At 42.6% G+C, this 20,235-nt stretch overlaps 2 protein-coding genes across 6 annotated transcripts in view; both read left to right on the top strand.

The window, feature by feature from the left end:
* The first annotated feature begins 2,690 nt into the window (after positions 1-2,690).
* Positions 2,691-5,117, top strand: LOC134451415 (uncharacterized). Of its 4 annotated transcripts, XR_010035232.1 has the most exons (4): positions 2,691-3,646; positions 3,914-4,018; positions 4,127-4,976; positions 5,009-5,117. XR_010035232.1 is itself a non-coding variant. In XM_063201872.1 (3 exons), exons 1-3 carry the CDS (start codon positions 2,911-2,913, stop codon positions 4,157-4,159), a joined length of 888 nt encoding a protein of 295 aa, XP_063057942.1. In that variant the 5' UTR covers positions 2,691-2,910; the 3' UTR covers positions 4,160-5,117. The 4 variants fall into 4 exon arrangements, 3 of the variants coding, with proteins under 3 accessions (XP_063057942.1, XP_063057941.1, XP_063057944.1); XM_063201872.1 differs by having other exon boundaries at positions 3,914-4,032; positions 4,127-5,117; XM_063201871.1 differs by having other exon boundaries at positions 4,127-5,117.
* A 516-nt stretch (positions 5,118-5,633) lies between these two features.
* Positions 5,634-20,235, top strand: part of psmd1 (proteasome 26S subunit, non-ATPase 1) — a 65,350-nt gene continuing 50,748 nt past the window's right edge. For both annotated transcript variants that reach the window (XM_063201855.1, XM_063201856.1), the window contains exons 1-16: positions 5,634-5,817; positions 6,698-6,741; positions 6,847-6,920; positions 7,010-7,179; positions 7,713-7,921; positions 8,090-8,233; positions 11,943-12,169; positions 12,549-12,603; positions 13,265-13,393; positions 14,056-14,144; positions 14,245-14,323; positions 14,422-14,595; positions 14,956-15,067; positions 16,994-17,190; positions 19,167-19,262; positions 19,879-19,943. In XM_063201855.1, the coding sequence (XP_063057925.1) occupies positions 5,802-5,817; positions 6,698-6,741; positions 6,847-6,920; positions 7,010-7,179; positions 7,713-7,921; positions 8,090-8,233; positions 11,943-12,169; positions 12,549-12,603; positions 13,265-13,393; positions 14,056-14,144; positions 14,245-14,323; positions 14,422-14,595; positions 14,956-15,067; positions 16,994-17,190; positions 19,167-19,262; positions 19,879-19,943 (1,880 nt within the window). In that variant the 5' untranslated portion in view covers positions 5,634-5,801. The remainder of the gene's footprint in view (positions 5,818-6,697; positions 6,742-6,846; positions 6,921-7,009; positions 7,180-7,712; positions 7,922-8,089; positions 8,234-11,942; positions 12,170-12,548; positions 12,604-13,264; positions 13,394-14,055; positions 14,145-14,244; positions 14,324-14,421; positions 14,596-14,955; positions 15,068-16,993; positions 17,191-19,166; positions 19,263-19,878; positions 19,944-20,235) is intronic.

The raw sequence follows: 20,235 nt of genomic DNA on the forward strand, positions 1-20,235 counted from the left end.
AGAGAGGAAAGTGGAAATGTGTGTACAGTGGAGTTATGGGTCAAATAACAGGTTCCTCCAGCTGACCTATCTGCGCAAAGATGCTACGGGTGATGGCATCCTTTTTAGATTTACTACAGCACAAAAAAGAGATGTCCATAATCTCCTCTGAAGATATCTTTTGGCTCAATGTACAAACAAACAAAACAAAAAAGACTTTTGAGCTTGGCTTTTTCAGATTTTCAGTTTTTGCATTTTGAAATGTAGTGTATATCTAATTAGATATAGTCTAATTACCATATTTAAACATCAGAAAATTTGCAATAGGCCTACACTTTTTCTGATATATATATGTGAGTACTCACTGTGTTAAGTTTCATTGTGATATCGGCAATACATTTTTTTTTTGGCTTTTTCACCTGCAGTGACTCCAGACCCTTATTATAAGCCTCTGGCAGCCATATTGAAAATAATGCATTTCCCAAAGTCAGATTTTACTAGATTTTTAGTATGTCATTTAGCAGGTCAAATAGTAAAAGAACCAATTAAAGAAAACCTTTCTATCAATTTTTTTGGCATTAAAACTTATGTTTACCCGCCAGAGTCCAGAATTAAGCCAAACTCTTAGCAGGCTTTTTGTGACTGAGCTGTGGGAGAAGCTTCTTTGGTCGACGACACCCGCATACGCCATTCCCCGCCATGTGCAGCATTTTATGTCATGGGAAATAATCTCCCCAGTTTAGATTTCTACTTAGATAACTGAGGGGAACTTGCATAACAACTTTCTAAATCTTTCTAATCGGAAAACTCCCCTACACACAACAGAAGTTTTCACGCTTTGGTGGGATTTGCTTGGGGAATGATAAGTAAACATAAATTTAACTTGGTACTGTCAAAAAATCACACATGGTTTGTTTAGTTGGCAATAAGCTGCACCCTCACATGTTGCAGTTTAGGCTTACATAACTTATTAGCTTTTTATTTACTTGATGTGGGTTGCTGACTGTTATGGAGTTATGCATTTTATTACAGAATGTCTTTTAACCCTTGAATTACATTGTTATTTGTAGTTAAGGAGGCAAAATGATGAGGCTGAGTGGCTGACCAGTGTGTGATCTGGGGATTTGTGGTATTTCTATTTTGCTCTGCATTAACGTTTCCATCATGTTCACTCCTTGTGTACTCAATGTTGTAATGTATTATACTGGAATGGAATTCTGAATTAAAAGGCTCTTTGCTTCAAAATTATTATCTTGTCTTATCGTTGTGTCATCATGGCCAGGTATGTCTCAACTACATTCAGACAGGCCTAAGCCAGTGGCGGAACAATTACATACAGGGCCCCAGGGCAAGACTCTGATAGGGCCCCCCATACAGCCTGCCAAAGTCACAATAGGGCCCCCACATCCAACACAGGAGGGTCCTGGCCCCTTTGGCAAATGCCCTGCTCACCTACCCTATAGCTCCGCCCCTGGCCTAGGCTTTTATGTATTTCACACCTGTGTGCACTGGCATGCACAGACATTTTGGGGGGCAAGTGCTGGAGGATAATGTGGAACTCCTGGCTGCCTTCCAAGGCCGTATACGGATTGTATTGAGACATTATCATCACATGCTTTTAATCGTCGAGCATTTCTGGATTATCATGTCAAAACCACAACATGTTGTGGAAAAAAGAACAAAAAAGAACTTTCAAAAAGGGCAAGGGCAAATGGGCGGGTGCTTTAGCACCACCTCGTTGCTATCTGTGCACGCCAATGCCTGTGTGGTTGTGGTACAGAATAATTAAGGGTGATTTATGCTCAAAACTAGACTCAGTTACGCAGTTAACACGGTGTGTGTGTGTGTGTGTGTGTGTGTGTGTGTGTGTGTGTGTGTGTGTGAGAGAGAGAGAGTGTGTGTGTATGAGACAGCACAGTAAATGTTGCAGTGTTAATTCAACACTTAAAGAGTTCATTTGAGTCCAAATGATGTCAAATCAACTCTCTAAGTGTTAAATGAGCACTGTAGAATTTACTGTGAGTGTGTGTGTGTGAGTGTGTGTGTGAGAGAGACAGTGAGTGTGTGTGTGTGTGTGTGAGAGAGAGAGAGAGAGAGAGAGAGTGTGTGTGTGTGTGTGTGTGTGTGTGTGTGTGTGTGTGTGTGTGTGTGTGTGTGAGAGAGAGAGAGAGAGAGAGAGAGAGAGTGAGAGAGAGAGAGAGTGTGTGTGTGTGTGTGTGTGTGTGAGAGAGACAGACAGACAGACAGACAGACAGACAGACAGACAGACAGAGAGAGAGAGAGAGAGAGAGAGAGAGAGAGAGAGAGAGAGAGAGAGAGAGAGAGAGAGAGAGAGAGAGAGAGAGAGAGAGATTATTGTCAATGTCTTATTTAAGCCTATATGTTTTGGTTAAAATGCACATTGTAGACTGGTCAAACGCCATTTCAAACTTATGTGCTATACTAACCCTGCATAGATCTTTGACAGTAAATTACACGTGACTTGACTTGACTTGAGTGCTATTTTAACATGAGGTCAAGGGCTTCTCTTGCCAATAGCAAAGAATGTAGGCTATTCATAGTCAATGGTTGAAGATTGGATGAAGAATAACTACTTTAGTGCGCTCTTGCATAGTCACCCTATTAAATATTAACTCTAGGCCTATGCAGGGTTAATTTTATGCGATGAGACTTCACCTATTAGCCTACAACAGTGACCAATTGGCAGTCGACTGATACTTCCACCCTTCAAGTCCCACAGTCCATTGCAACCACACTTTAAGACGGCATTTCGGCTTTAGAGGGTATTAAGTGGCTGAATCTCGTGCGTGGTGCGTGGGATAACCTGCGTCTACCGCTGAAACATGTTGGCCTACCACAAAGTGCATTATTTAATTCGGGTCTGAAATCGAATCAGGCTAGAACTGTTTCAATCAGACTGACTTACTGGACATGGCGGTTACACACGGTGGCGGCGATGAAAAACTTGAAGATGAATTTCAACAGACGATACGCTGCATTGGAGGGAAGGAAAGAGTTTATCTGGTTGGAGACGTCGGCAAAACGGAGGATACCCAATGTAGGCCTAATTTATTCAAAACGTTCATTGAAGAAATGTTCGGAAGCTGTGGCGAAATTGTTGCTACCGCTAGCGGGGTAAACAAAACTTCCAACGACTCCCGTCAAAACACCGAGGATCATCAGGCTGATACATTGAACGACGTGGCAGAGGTTGAAGGCATTGTACTCTCCTCACAAGACTCGTGCACTACTGTGGCTGGGAGTGGACCTGCTTGCAAGGGCGAAGTTCCCAGAGTGATCAGAACATGCAGAAATGCAACAGGAGCTGTCAGATTAATTGACTGCGCATTGGTGATATTCATTTTCAAGCAAGAATACGTCAGCAACAGTTGTAACCACGTATTGATCAAAGAAATTATGAAGGACATCAGAGCCCGCACGAAACACTCTCCTCTGTCTATCGCTGTGATTGGTTTGGTGCATTCAAAAGACGAAACTAGCAGAGAAACCCAGTCTGTGGAGGTTTTGGAACGTTTACTGTGCACAGTGTTTCGCAAACATTCCAGTGAATCTATTTGGACTGGTCTTTTCATCCCAGACTCTATGGAAAACATGTTGGCTATCAAGAAACATCTTATCAAAGCCGTTCACTCATCTCTCTCTCAAGGTGGAGTGACCTTCCACAACGCACATGTTTAATATAGGCCTACACATGGAGACGTGCATATAGCTAATAGACAACAAAATGTTAGTTGGTGTTGTAGAAGGAGCTGCAAGCAGAGAGGTCACAGGGTGCATTTGTAGGACTACTTTGAGCCCAATGACACAAAGTTAGCTCCTGATATCAAAAGAAACCTTAAGCATAGCCTACATCTACTACTTAATACATTTATTTATTTACTCATTCATATTTAATTTTTCATTGATGTTTCAGGTAATGTAAGAAGAGCAAATAACCATTTTTGGTCACTGAGGTGCTTGATATGGTGGAGACAGCGAAGACAACCCAGATATCAACATGGCAACAACATCACTACTTGTAAGCATGGACATGTAAGAAATTCATTGCGTGTTAAGGAGAATGCATTCTATGGCTTACAAATGGACAATATTGCTGTGACATTAGGATGACTTTGTCTTCCTGTAGGTGCCATGGAAACAGTTGAAGGCATCCCATTAAAGACCAGGCTTGATGGACAGCAAGGAGATTTTACCAATGGACTTTGCTCATCTGGAAATTAAACCTTCTTGATGTTCATAAATACTTGACGACAATTTGATTAGTCATCAGCTGTGGCACATGGAAATTAAGAATCGACAGGCCTAGCCTGTAGGCTAGTATCCCAAATTGATAACATTGGATTTGCAATTATTGTTCATGCCTGATTATACAGTAGGCCTATGTATTGTGAGCAATAATGATGGGGTTCTGTTGATGATTTCAAGTTTCAGAATAGAATAGCCTGCTGCCCTACACTTTTTCTGGCATAATTCAGAGGTAGACACAAGTGGAAATGACTGTCGGGTGACATTTTAAACTGTATTTGAAATAGTGGAGTGATTTTAAAGAAGTTTTAGTAGGCCTATAGTTAGTACGTAAGTAACATTTTTTATAAAGGACATTTGAAACAATATAAAATGACCAAAGTGTTGTACAGTAAAACAGTAAAGCAATTTCAGCAGTATAATAAAACATTTTTGCAGCATAAGGGCAGCAAGCATTCAAATATGAATTCAGATTCAGGGTCATTCCAGAGGCGTGGAGCTGCCACAGCAAAGGCTCGGTCTGCTTTATTGACAAGACGGGATCGGGGAACATGACGAAGGTCTTTGTTAGTGGATCTAAGGGACCTATGTACTGGGCAGTGTTGTAACTTGTATAAAATGTAGTGGGGGCATCACCATGTAAAGACCTAAAAACTAAAAGGAGTAATTTTGAATTTGATTATGAAGCCGATGGGGAGCCAGTGCAGAGAGGAAAGGACAGGAGTGATGTGGTCATACTTCCTAGTGCCAGTTAAAAGTGGAGTATATTTTTTATAGTGAACTTTCATGTTACTTTTAATAGTAAGCCAATACCTTCCCTGTATGATATTATTATTATTATCCAAAAATAAAATGAAAAATGTTATTATGCACTGAGTTGCTTTTTCTGTGTGTCATTTTTCTGCATGTACAGTCAATTTGGTCAGCAGAGGTGTGAGTGTGTGTGCACGTGTGCAAAATGCAAACTAGAAGAACTTTGGTGTGTGTATGTGTGTTTTAATTATTGTTTATTCATTTTCCACAATTACTCTAGTCTAGGCCATGCAAACAGTAGACCTCAGAAGTCTGTGGAGTGGATTGACCTAAATCCAAATTAGACACAAGTAGTTGCTTCAGGGAATAGACTGCCACAAGGGGGCAGCAAATAACAAGAGTTGTTACAAGTTTCTAAAAGAGACTGTCTTCGTAATGTGACATTGTATATGAAGTTACATCATATGTTTAAGGACAATGTTATATTTCATGTTGAAAATTATTCAGAGATATCTGGAACATGAAAGCATGTAAAAAAAAAAATTCAATAACAATAAACAAGCATGACTTGGTAATCGTTATTCTAGTCAGGCATGTGTCGGGCATACCACTCAGAAGAAAGGGGTCCTCAGAAAAGGAAAGCTCGCCAAGCTCATTGTAGAGAAAGAAGTTGCTGTTCGATATCGAACGGTTACTTTTATTGTCACGGAGGTATATTGTGAATGAAATACAGTGTTGATCCTTCGGTAGTTGATTCTTTATATTAGTCAGGAGACATTTGGCAGGTGAATAAGGAGTACAATATGATCACCTCTGCCGGTAAGCACAAATCTTTTTCATGTTTAAACAGCCGTTGATATAGCTGAGTCACATAGCTAAACAACACTCTTGCTGTTTTGATTTGTCGAAATGTCATTTGAATGTAATAGATAAGTATTTCAGTTGTGCACCCTTTTATCTCGCTGTATAGTAATGGTACGTTTACGGGTTGCATCAAAAAAAAACATTTAAATTATATCCATATCCGCGAGTAGTCATGACCCATGTAGCTTTATTAGCATTTGCCATAGAGAGCGACGTTAGCTAACACTAGCTAGGTTAGTGATAACTGACAGCACACCGGTGACTAGCGTTGGTTGACTGCGTTGCCAGTTGATATGATCAAGGATCCCTGGGTGAAACATAAAGCATAACCAGCATCATATACATGAATTATACCTAAATGTATTGTATGAGTGGTCAACCATGGACTGCATGGGATTCTCTGGCTACGACTAGCTTGTCACGTTATGAAGCTCTTGTGTTAGCTAGCATGATGCTGAAGATTTTTTGCTACCTCACGCCTGGTCCTTCAGGGCTGTATCTGTAACGTTATTTCGCCACCTACTAAACAACCGGCATGTTAACTGTTAAAGCAACTGTGTCTTAAGTATGTGAGGTGTCTAAAATGTATGTTTAACGCAGCAGCCCACTAAGTAGATTGTAGGTGCTTCTATGCAGGCCTCTTCGCCTGTTGGTAAACAAGAAAGCAAGGTACTAACTGTGCCGTTGCATTGAACAAGCGTTTGCTGCCTTTTGGCGTGCTTTTTGTAGATTTTGACAAATTGCATGCTTTCCATGAAAAGAGAATGTATTGGAGCTGCTGTCTCAGTTTGAGGTTGTACACACATCAGTAAGCTGAGTTTTGTTTTGTTCATAGCTGGAATCATATCCCTCCTGGATGAGGATGAGCCGAAGCTCAAGGTACATGAGAGCCTTTTTAAGTTATTATTTGTAAGCGGTTGTTTTCAGAATGCATGGAAACTTGACTTTTGCCAACTAATTGATATCCTTTTATCATGTTCACAGGAGTTTGCCCTGCATAAACTAAATGCCATTGTCAACGATTTCTGGGCTGAGATCTCAGAGTCTGTCGATAAGATGTAAGTGTTAACTTGGCCGTCCTTGAGTCTTGTTTTGGTTAAGATATGCTCTGTTAAATATTACTAACACACATTTCTGTTCTGCACAGTGAGGTTTTGTATGAAGATGAGACATTCCAAAGTAGGGCATTTGCTGCCCTCGTTGCCTCCAAAGTTTTTTACCATCTTGGAGCATTTGAAGAGTCTCTGAACTACGCCCTTGGTGCTGGTGACCTTTTCAACGTGATTGATGACTCAGAATATGTGGAGACCATTATTGGTGAGCATTAAAGATGTAACTTTTTAGGACTTAACAGGTTTTAAATAGGGATGCACCGATACACATTTTTTCGCTTCCGATCCGATCCCGATATCTAAATTTGGATACCTGCCGATACCAATACTACTACTACGATCCAATACCAAAACCACATATATGTATGGGTTTCAACTTGAAGTAGGCCCAAGTAGACTATTTAGTCAGAAAGGGAGTCAGAAGAACAGGAAAACAATGAATAAGTAAAAAGTAGAAAGTAAAAAAGTAACAATCCCATTCTGAAAACTAATATGCAAGTGATATGATTTCAAATTAACATTTCACCCGGCTAAACGTCAGTATCAGGAGAATTCTGATACTTTGGGAAAATTCCGATCCAATATCTGAATTATGTTGATATCTGAACCCGATACCGATATCCCATCCCTAGTTTTAAACCATATCTTGGCTTTGATAAACCTTTAAAAGATGTGCTACGTAACCCTTCTGATTACTCCATCTAAGATTATTTCTGAACACTCTTTGTAATTCCTCAGCTAAGTGCATCGATCACTACACCAAGCTGCGTGTGGAGAATGCAGAACTGTCTGAGGATGAGGAGAAGAAGACCATCGATCCTCGCCTGGAAGGAATTGTCAATAAAATGTTCCAGCGGTGCCTGGATGATCACAAGTACAAGCAGGCCATTGGTATCGCTCTGGAGACCAGACGCTTGGACATCTTTGAGAAAACCATCTTGGAATCGGTTTGTACCTGCGTTGCTGTATTTTGCTACCCCTATATGATGATGACCTTTGTCTCTGTTGCCACATTATAACACAGAGTATGGGTTCTTCAGATATGTTGTGTTGCCAGTGCCACTGGCATCGTCTTCTGCTATTAGTGTTGAGCTTCTTCTTCCATGTCTTTTCAGAACGATGTTGGAGGTCTCCTGGCCTACAGCGTGAAGATCTGCATGTCACTGATGCAAAACAAGAAATTTCGCAACGAGGTCCTAAGAGTTCTTGTGAAGCTGTACATGAACCTTGAGAAGCCAGACTTCATCAATGTTTGCCAGGTACGCAGCTTTCCTGATCTGGATGGTGTCTTAATTTGCTTTTTTGCCTGTCCTTGGCCCATTCTGCCTATCTGATTTTGAACATATGCTTTAAATTTAAGCGTAACCTTTTACCTCATATCCTATTGAGTGTCTGTATATTTTCAAATTATATGTGGATATTTTTTTTCTTCTGGTTATATCGGTTTTCTCCTTCCGTTTCCTCGTAGCAGATATTTAAAATCCAGATATAAAAAGGCAGGCTTTAAAAATGTCCTATTTAGGGGGCTGAAACGCATTTGTTACAATGAAGGATTTATTTTTATCCACATGTTGCGTTTACACCTAAACAGGAGAAAAAAAAATACCCTGCTAAAAAATATCCTGCTACATGGAAGCAGCACCTAAAGCCCCATTTCGACTAGCCCTGTTAGAACGGGACTGCGCACTGCTGGGGCGTGGTTTCGGTTTTCTTTTGCATTTACTCCACCCATACGCACCCATCATCAGCTCAAACGGGGCTGAAACAGGGGCGATTATAGAATCGCCACAGACATGGTTCTAGGTGTGCGGAGCTAGTTCCACTAGGCTAGATGTTGTTAGGATTTACCGGCATGTGCAAGCATCTATCCCCACCCACGCACGTTAAAAAACCAACATGGCTTTTCTGTCTGCAGTTTTTACAGTAGACTAGACATAAAAAATTGGTCAAGCATTTATCATGTTCTTTAAAGTATCAAGGAATTGTTTCTTGTGCTGACGGCATTCGGCTATCGACCGATTAAAAAAAATTTAGGCCTTTTTTTGTTTTTTTTATGACCATTTCCTTGTGGGAAGCTCCAAGCCTTCTCCTTGTGAGAAGCCGTTTTTACGGGTGAAATACAGTATGAACACGCACCATGCAAAAAAGTCACAAGGCACAGCATCTGGCTAGCATTAAATTAAATCCTTTTCATTGCACATCTTTTCACATGGGAGGTCTCCGTAGCGTAGAACAGGTTGCTTTTAATTCTGTGTTCATAAACTTTAGGTCATTCTTTTCTGGCTGTGTATCGGTTTACCTTTACATTTGCTTCCACATTTGCGAGCCTCTGCACGGCCGTATTATGCTTCTAAAGTTCAGTAGGCTGGCATTAGAAGTGTGCACGCTGTGAGGTAAGCATCTCACAGAACGTAGTTTTAGACGACGGGATGTCTGCTATTTATTTGCTTCATGGTTTGCGAATGCACGAAGGGAATTGGCTACAAATACCACGGCTAAAATCTACGCTCTACAGTCCAACCTCAATATCCAATTGCCTACAATTCACAAGACTATGGAGTAACGAGTAACTGGTTTTGATGAGGACTGACCTGCTGTGTTTTTTACCATGCATTTTTGCCATGGCATGCACCTGGACATGCAGACAAGAGTAGCGTTACTTTCATTAGATTTCACGGGGCCTTAGATGAAGCACGCTGAGAAATTATGATAAGCATCCCCAGAAAGTAGCCTACTTTTTCGATGACGGGACTAATGTTCATTTAATTGCTTCCTGGTTTGCGAATGCACTTCAGTCAGGCAGAGTGAAGGCTATACTACGGATAAAATCTACAGTCCAAGTTGTGTGCTTGATCAACTTAACAGAAACAAACAAAGCAATTACATATAAAAAGAGACACCTGAGAAAAAAAGCAACATTTGCAGTATGCAAGACACTTGAGGCGTTTACCCATTACAGTGCCCTCCATTATTATTGGCACCCCTGGTTGAGATGTGTTTTTTAGCTTCCAATTATTATTATTTTTCTCTAAATAATATGGGACCTTAATGGAAAAAAAGAGAAAAATCCAACCTTCAATACAAGTGCATTTATTCAGTGGGGAAAAAATCCCACATAATGAAATAATTATTTGACATCAAATAATGTGTGTCACAATTATTAGCACCCCTGTTGTTAATATTTTGTACAACCCCCTTTTGCCAACAAAACAGCACCTAATCTTCTCCTATAATGTTTCACAAGATGGGAAAAGACAGAAAGAGGGATCTTCAGCCATTCCTCTTTGCAGAATCTCTCTAAATCATCGAGAGACCTGGGTCCTCTCCTCTGTACTCTCCTCTTCAGCTCACCCCACAGGTTCTCAATGGGGTTGAGGTCTGGGGACTGAGATGGCCATGGGAGGAGCTTGATTTTGTGTCTGGTGAACCATTTCTGTGTAGATTTGGCCATATGTTTAGGGTCATTGTCTTGCTGAAAGACCCAGTGACGACCCATCTTCAGCTTTTTGGCAGAGGACAACAGATTTTGATCTAAAATGTCCTGGTATTTCAAAGCATTCATGATGCCATGCACCCTAACAAGCTTCCCAGGGCCTTTGGAAGCGAAACAGCCCCACAGCATCACTGACCCACCCCCATACTTCACAGTGGGTATGAGGTGCTTTTCAGCATGCGCATCTTTCGTGGCACGCCAGACCCACTTAGAGTGTTTGTTGCCAAAAAGCTCAATCTTGGTCTCATCTGACCAAAGCACACGGTCCCAGTTGAAGCCCCAAGACCGCTGGGCGAACTCCAGACGTTTGCGTTTATGATTGTGGGTGAGGAAAGGTTTTCTCCGTGCATGCCTCCCAAACAGCTTGTTGGCGTGTAGACAGCGCCTGATGGTTGATTTGGAGACTTTGTGACCCCAGGATGCTACGATTTGTTGTAATTCTGTAACAGTGAGCTTTGGAGATATTTTGATTTCTCTTACCATCCTCCTCACTGTGCGTGGTGGCAAAATAAACTTGGGTCCTCGTCCAGGCTTGTTTACCACTGTTCCAGTTGTTTTGAACTTCTTAATTATTCCTCTCACAGTAGATATGGGCAGCTGCAGTTGAGTGGCAATCTTCTTGTAGCCTCTGCCTGACCTGTGAAGGTCGACGCACATCTGCCTCACTTGTATGCTGTGTTCCTTTGTCTTTCCCATGTTTAAGAGTGGATAAGAGAAATGGCCTCGGTGTCACGTCATAGTTATACCCCAGGGAAACAGGAAGTGATGAATTACTAATTAAATGTTCCTACATACTCTGGTAAACTTTGTAAACTACTGTAGAAATGACAGAAATGCTTCAATTATATTTATTTCCTGGGAATTGTTAAGGGTGCCAATAATTGTGGAACAGGTGATTTAATGAAAAATAATTAATTTTTAGTCAGGGATTTTTTTTATTTTCCTACAATTCATTTGAGTTGAAGGCTACATTTTCCTAAAATGTTCAGTGTTACAGTATTCTTCTGCAATAAACACTGAATTTATTTTAAGGCTTTTAACACATCTCAACCAGGGGTGCCAATAATTATGGAGGGCACTGTAGGTTCCGCGGAACTGTTCTAACACAACTAGGCGTCATAAATATTCATGAAAGTTGACGGGGGGGTCGATGGTGCTGTCTGGCCCGCATTTCGATACAACAGGGACTAGAACTGGGCCAGGTATGATCAGCTGCTGCAAGTAGCCGCGGCAACACCGTGCTTTCGCGGCATGGTGAATAGCAGAAGCGAAAGAGTCCTAATGTAAACAATAAGTTATACTCATTACTCACTTGGGAAGTTGTCTTGTCAATTCAAATTGTATATTAAAGTTGGACTGTAATCAGTGTGTTGCCAGATCTTTACAGCTGTGATGATGATGATGATGGCCCAATGTCTTGGCTTTTGTCTGTTTTTGCATCCCTGATCCTGATCTGTCCCTGTTGTCGTTCCCAGTGCCTCATCTTCCTGGACGACCCCCAAGCGGTGAGTGACATCCTAGAGAAGCTGGTGAAGGAGGACAACCTGCTGATGGCCTACCAGATCTGCTTCGACCTGTACGAGAGCGCCAGCCAGCAGTTCCTCTCCTCCGTCATCCAGAACCTGCGCACCGTCGGAACGCCCATCCCTGCCGTCCCCGGCTCCACCAACACGGGCACCGTGCCCTCGCCAGAGAAGGAAGGGTAAGACTGGAGGGGGTGACGAAGGCTGAGGATGGTGGTTGGATAAAGGAGAATGACTACTTGTTCTTTTAGATGGGATTCATGAAAACCTTGTAAAGAAAATTCTTGATGAATAGGATGGTAAACTTGAAAAATATTTCACATTTACCAAGTACCAGTGCGTTTTATTTAACCCATCACTGTGATGGGCAGGAATATATTTGCTTATGCATGAGCTTTTTTTCTACAAAGACTTGTGAATAAGCATATTTATTTCTTTGTTGTTCTAATTTCCTATGCAACAAAATGCTTAAATGAGTATAAAATGTTTGAGCAATAGTTATTCAAGTAGCAACATGCATTTATATGACTTAGCTTCCTGTTTACAATTGTTACGCAGAGATTCCATGGAAACTGAAGAGAAGGGAAGCTCACCCGCTGGAAAGACCGACTTGGTACGTCTACATCTCTGCAGTCTGTTGTGTCCAATAATGCATTGTTTAGACCAGTAGTTTGAATCTTCTTGAATCTTCTTCAAATTTCATTTTCACTGCACATTGGCAGATAAACACCTATCATTTCCAATAGCCAACCAGGCTGCGCTCTCTTTTGTTCCGTGGCTCAAGTCCGAAACCTGATGAAAATGTAAGGACTGCGTCTTTCCATAGCAAAGGCATTCCCCAAATGTACCCCTGAAAGCACACCAGTTATCGCGCTAGAGGGCTTCTGTCTCCAGTTCTCATGCTAGCAAGCTGCTGTCAGTGTTGTTGTTGCTGGTGGTACCTGCGAGATTTGTCAAGGCATACTAGGTAGTTCGTGAACCCTAGCTGGTAGCAGAGCTGGGCAGTATTTCAGATGCATCTAATATGTAATGCATGTATTTAAGTAATACGTGATGCCCGTATTTAAAATACTTTTTTTGTATTTTGAAAATGCACAAAGTTTTAAAAATGCGTATGCGATGCAAAAAGTATTTTAAATGTGTATATTAAACACATGTATCTGAAATGCTGCCCAACTTTGGCTGGTAGACGAATAGACTCTTCCCAGCTGCTTTGAGGTAGAGATGGCTGATGTTTTGAGGTGTTATCAAGGCCTCTTTTCATGTTTGAGCAGAAGGATGAACCAAAAGACCAGAACTCAAAGATGATCAAGATCCTGAGCGGCGAGATGGCGATTGAATTGCATCTTCAGTTCCTCATCCGAAACAACAACACAGACCTGATGATTCTCAAAAACACAAAGGTATGATATTCATAATGCAATTTTTGTGTTGCCTGCTTGTATGTGTGGTTGCAATGTTAGGGCCCTTAGCTGATACAGATAATAGAATTATGATCTGCTTAAAACCCCCTGCCACCCCCCCCCGGCAGGGGGCTCCCCTGCCTGAGGTTTTATTCCTGACTATATGTTTTTTTCAAACCTTATTGAGCTTTTTCCCCCCTATAAACTATGAATCAAGTGAAAAGGGAGTTTTTCCTCACCCCTGTTGCCACCACCAGGGGCCACATCTGAGCGCCCAAATTCAGTGTGACTCTTATCACTTATGCTGGACCGAGCCACTGTGGACCTTATGCCTCTAAGAATTCTGGGCCCAACCTATGTGGACCTTATGACTCTACAATCTCTATCTATGTCTTGTTTTGATTTCTTGCTATTCTCTCTTGTTTCTGTCTCTCCTCTCTACTTCTGCTTTTAAATCCATCTCTAACATTGATGTTTTTCCCCCATTTGTTAAGCACTTCTGAGTTGCATGCCTTGTATGATACAGTGCTATACAAATACAAGTATTATTATTATTATTATTATTATTATTGTTGCTTTCATTGTGTTGTGTGCACCCATTATATTTTAGCTACATCTTGTTGTAAATTGTTCTCTGCTTTTGTTTTTTTTGTGCCTCGCAGGATGCTGTTCGAAATTCAGTATGTCACACAGCGACGGTCATAGCTAACTCTTTCATGCACACGGGAACCACAAGTGACCAGTTTCTCAGGTAAAGTCCCTGGCTTTTAGACTCCTTCATTTGGGTATTTTTTTGTAGGCTCAGAGAAATTAATACAAATATTTGCACTTCTCATGTTTTTTCTGGACAGAGAGAATCTGGAATGGCTTGCAAGGGCAACCAACTGGGCCAAATTCACAGCCACAGCCAGCCTTGGTGTCATTCACAAGGTAAAGCCCTCAAACTTCCCATGTTTTTTTCCCTTCTTCTATTGATGGATGTCTGTTTGAAAATGCTTAACTCCATCTTTATTGTCACATCTGCCCAGGGTCATGAAAAAGAGGCACTCCAGCTGATGGCCACATACCTGCCCAAGGACACCTCGCCAGGCTCGGCCTATCAGGAGGGGGGAGGCCTGTACGCCCTCGGCCTCATCCACGCCAACCACGGAGGAGACATCATCGACTACCTCCTCAGTCAGCTCAAGAACGCCAGCAACGATGTAAGTTGACGTAAATAAATGCAAATGCTAGCTTTCTATGACAAGATGGTCAAAACATTCCTACTTGTTAGGATATTAGATGGAGGAAGTCTAGAATGGGCAAGGAGAAAGACAGGATGGATAGCTGTCGGAATAGAATGCCGAACTTAACTGAATGTCAGGTCGGGGCAACCATAGGCAACACCACTGTTGTATAGATTAAATTACTTTTTATGTATACAATTGATTTTATGCACTTAACACAACAGCTGCGATTCCCTGACGCCGTTTTCTAAAAGTGTCAATGACCCTTAAAGCTATCATCAGCATTAGAGAGTGAATTTATAGTGGCTTTAACCCTTTATATGTATTTCTGTTTAGATTGTGCGCCACGGTGGAGCCCTTGGCCTGGGCTTAGCTGCCCTTGGTACTGCCAGACAAGATGTTTACGACCTGCTCAAGTCAAACCTCTACCAGGATGATGCAGTTACAGGTGAGACTGCTGCTTCTTGACACTGCAGAGCACTTACTGTGTGCATTCCAATATGCAGACTTGCGTCCTCCACTTGTGCTTGTGGTCTCGTACCAGGAAGTAATACGTCGTGATGACATCACTGACAACAGCATTACATTTCAATATCTCACAAAAGCTCAATTGTTAAGTCATTTTCTCATTTGCAAACTGGATGGTGAATGAAGAATAGTCCCCCAAAAATTGTTGTGGCTAGGCTGACAGCAAGGAAACGTAATTGTTTTTTCAACGGAGGAGGGGCATCAGCAAAACGTGAGGTCACAAGCACAAGTGGAGGACCTAAGGTCGCATATTAGAATGCACCCACTATTCTAATTACTATACTTCATACAGAGAAGACTGGAGTGGTTTTGCACAACAGGATTCCAGAGTGTAGTATGGAAAATGTCTGCATTGAAAGAAAGAAGAGCCACATGAAATTGGAAATGGATAGGCACTAGGAAATAAAGTTAGGCCGAGGGAATCTCAATATGCACCCACAAAAGCACACGCTAAAACAAAGTTATGCAACAACACAAAAATGGGAAAGGATAAGAAGTGAGAATTCAGCAGCTACTTTGAGCCTTTAAAAGTTGTTTCCATTAAATTAAACGCAATAGCTTAAACATTACATCCAAATAATTATATAAGCAAAGTTAAAGGTCATAGTTTGCTATGTTGCCCCTATCATGCAAATGCAGAAGAACAACTTCATGTAATAACCCAGTTTGCATAAGTAGGCTCTGTTTTTTTCTCTAACACTGAAGCGAAAATCAATTTGCCACTTGAAAGTGAGAATGAAACCAGTTTTTCAGACCTACAGCTTCTGGTCCACAGCCAATGCCACATACTGTGGTGCATAATCTCCTACTGGGATCAATTAATGATACTGTGTTCTATTCTACTCTACTCTACATTGGACACATTGAATGGTCTTGAGTGGCTCGAGCACCGTGCATTAATCCTGGCTCACTTTCCCCTCATCATCCCCATCCGGATGTGATAAAATGTCTATTAGCGGATCTGTATATAAACCACTTTATGTTTACAGAACCATCCTACTGGGGCTCAAGAGTAGGAAAGGGAAAGGTGGAGTGGGGTGGTGGGAGTGATTGGGTAGCTCATTTGCTAGCATAGTAAATCACTTACACATGCGCGTCTATGATAGTTTACCCATTCCTCCATGATGGGGCCAGCTTTGTATCCTCACCCCTGCTACCGGTGCCCCGTTTGTCATGTGCTACCGCCCTGCGTCTGGTCACAAACGCAACGACAGAGACAGATGGTACCTTGGGATGGGAGCAGAAGGAAGCGGGTCATTAACGAGTGACTCAGCGTGTCCCCTCCACTCTGTTCTGCTCCGCTCTGTTGTGTCTGCTAGGGGATCCTGTTGTCAAAACAAAAGTCCCCAACCAGTGCTGCTCATCTTCACTCCTTACTATGGCTCTGCTCTGTCTTCCTTTTGTTGAGTGTGTCCTTTGTGTGTGCCTCCATTTTGCTGTACAACATGGTTGTCTTTCCTGCACCTGTGTTTCGTTTCTTTGGTCTTTCCTCTCCCTTTTTTGCTACTGTTTCACCCCACCCCTCAAGTCTGTTTGTTAGTAACATTACACATAAATTAATGATTTCCAAGAAGTTTGGAAGTTTTGACAAGATGGCCAAGTGTGTGTGTGTGCGTGCGTGCGTGCGTGCGTGCGTGTGCGTGTGCGTGTGCGTGTGCGTGTGCGTGTGCGTGTGTGTGTGTGTGTGTGTGTGTGTGTGTGTGTGTGTGTGTGTTGCAGATATATGTTAGCCTGATTCTAACGCTGGTACAATGCACAAGTTTGCAATTTTTACATTGTCCCTAATACAATAAACTGATACTGTGTGTGTGTGTGTGTATTTTTCTTTTCTTTTCTCCGTCCCCAGGTGAGGCGGCGGGTCTGGCCCTGGGCCTGGTGATGTTGGGCTCCAAGTCAGCGCAGGCCATCGAAGACATGGTGGGATACGCCCAGGAGACGCAGCATGAGAAGATCCTGCGCGGCCTGGCTGTCGGCATCGCCATGGTCATGTACGGACGCATGGAGGAGGCCGACGCCCTCATCGAGAGCCTCTGCAGAGACAAGGTGCGGGTCAAAAATGTTTGCATTGCTCTCTCCCAAAACCTCCTCTTGCTAGGTACTTTGTCTAAGATGGACACTGCTTTTCCAACACTCACTTGAATGCCTCTGCAGCAGAGACGAGGTGCAGACCAGAAACACCTACATTACTCCCACAGAGCTACTAGTCCAAGGTACTTTTTGGAAGATGGCACATTCATCGACAGCCTCGGCAAAGGCAAGAGGGAACCAAAATGTATGCTCTGATTAAAACCCAATTCATGCTCATAAGCGGAGCCGAGCATGTGCCCCGGTAAATCAACCCTGTCACAGAGACACAGCGTGCACCTCCAAAAATGTCAACTACTCTGAGAAGCTTGGCAGACGACCGCGAAGAGCGGCCGCTGTGATTGGTCCACTTGGCAATAGCAAGCTACTTCCTTTATGCTTCCCAAGATGCCGAAGATTGATGGCCCACACTTCTATTTTGCGTTTTCTTTACATACACAATTGCACACATGTAGGTGTTTTTCAGGTTTTTTATATTTCAGTGCCCTATTTTCAGTGTTTCTAGGAAATATTAAACTACTGCACTAGTTTCTCGGTCTGTGTTTTATGTAAACTTGATGATGCTGTGAGACCATACCCTTCAGTTGACTGGGCATATGGAGACAATTCACGCACACGCATGCAGTCAAACAAATTAGCCTAGGTGTGACTGCACTTGGTGTGTGTATGGAGCAGTACAGCATCCCTGCCTATGTGTGTGTTAGACCTATGATTTTTGGCCCAGGCCCGAGCCCGAACCCGAACCCGAGCCAATTTCGGGTCGGGTCGGGCCTGAAATGTCACTCATTACGTTCGGGTAGGGTCGGGTTCGGCTTCTCTATCGTTGACAGTTTTTTTTTTTTTTTTTTTTCCTTTTTTTTTTTTTTAAATAAATAAATAGGCTATGTATGTGCTCATAAAATATATACTAAAACTATGCATGGATGCTAGATCAATGAATAATTTTTATTAAATAAATAATTTGGATAAAACAGAGAAGGAGCTGAAATTGCTGTTTAAAAGGAGCCGCAGCGCAGAGCCAGAGCATGCTTTGTTCACGTGTCGTAAACGCTGTCCTCTTAATTATCTTCCTCCGCAAGTCTGCATGATTTTGACCAGGATCCCGATAATATGGAACAGCAAGAAGTGAAGGATAAACTAAAGACAGGGGAACTGAAAAGGAAACCCCACACCGGTAAGAGTGAGGTGTGGAAAAACTTCCAATTGATTGTTGAAAATGCTACAGAAACGTGCGTTGGCTTCGCTGAGTGTCAATGTGGCCTTTTGCTTGCATACGATAGCAAAAAGACTGGCACCTCGTCGCTGATCAGACATTCAAAAAGCTGTCCTGGCAAAAGTGGTGGCAGTCAATCATCTCTATTATCATTCGTCCTAGATTTTTAAGGTCGTACTGCTGCTGTGGCTTATGGCCCAATGATCAGCCGGTCAAAATGACGGACGCCCTTAAAATTTTCCGCCAACTCTTAAAAAAAGCGTCAATGATGGATTATCGCTTAATGTAACCTCTGTGCACTGCAGTGCAGCATACACAGAAATATAAAAGATGGCCTGCATGTTTATACAGTCTTTTTAACTTACTTAACTTAAATACTTTAATGGCTTTAATTTAAGGGCTTTGATTTGTTATCATAGATCACCCCTCCTTATAAATAAAATTTGAAATTTCGGGCTTCCCTCGGGCTCGGGCCTACACATCCAATAATTAGTCGGCCTCGGGCCGGGCCCGGCCCAATTCCCATGGGCCCATGTCGGTTCGGGCTTGGATTTTTTTACCCGTTCTTACCTCTGGTGTGTGTGTGTGTGCGTGTGTGTGTGCGCGTGTGTGTGTGCATGTGTGTGTGTGTGTGTGTGTGTGTGTGTGTGTGTGTGTGTGTGTGTGTGACGTGTTGACGTGTCCCTGAGGTGTGTTCTGCTTTGTGTCCTCGTGGCTCCAGGACCCCATCTTGCGGCGCTCGGGAATGTACACAGTGGCCATGGCCTACTGCGGCTCCGGGAACAACAAGGCCATTCGTCGCCTGCTCCACGTGGCCGTAAGTCTTCGCTCTCTCTCTCTCTCTCTCTATCCCTCTTTTTCTCTCGGTCTCTCTCTCTCTCTCTCTCTCTCGCGCGCGTGCGCCCTCCCCCATCTCCCGCGCGCTCTCTCTCTCTCTCTCTATCGCCCTCTCTCTCTCTATCCCTCTTTTTCTCTCGGTCTCTCTCTCTCTCTCTCTCTCTCTCGCTCGCTCTCGCTCTCTCTCTCTCCCCCACCACCACCACCTCCCCTTATCACACACACACTCGTCTGCCACTTGAGGGGAGGCTTAAGAATAAACAGATACAGGGGTTTATACAAACAGCGTTATATTACCTTTGGCATCACACGGCCGAAGCCTGAATGCAGTCGTCAAACGACTGGCCTTATTTCAGGAGCTTCTTTGCCTGTATTGATTGTCAACTGCTTATCTTTCATTCAAATGTTTAAATAAACTGGTCTTTCTTGAACTGATGCAATCATAAGACATGGTGAGAGTACAACCACTCTTTTTTCCCCTTTTTTTTTAATGGTTTAAGTTGGTTCTGCCGATTGAAGAGATGAAATGGAGTGAGTTTAGTTTATAGTTTTGCAGAGTGACCTATTTTTTATGCTGGCTGTTTTGTATCTGACAGGTCAGTGACGTTAATGACGATGTGAGGAGAGCTGCCGTAGAGTCCATTGGATTCATCCTGTTCAGGTAAGACCAACTCTTCTCATGACTTTGCCCACTCACTCCAGCACCAGATCCTCTTGCATTACTTCCCGTGGCCACCAGAGGTCACTTTACACAAGGAATCTATCATACTTTCAACGGCCTATGGAGCCTGTACTGGTTTGCCTGGACAGTCCGCTCGTGTACACAAGGTGGACTTTCCTTCCATTCTTTTGAGATCTTTTCCAAATGGATGGATTTTTGTCAATTTATTTTATATTACAACTGTGCCCTATCTTCACACTAAGTTGACATGTCCTACTATGTACTGTATTGA

Source organism: Engraulis encrasicolus, chromosome 6 (genome assembly GCF_034702125.1).
Source record: "Engraulis encrasicolus isolate BLACKSEA-1 chromosome 6, IST_EnEncr_1.0, whole genome shotgun sequence".
NCBI lineage: Eukaryota > Metazoa > Chordata > Actinopteri > Clupeiformes > Engraulidae > Engraulis > Engraulis encrasicolus.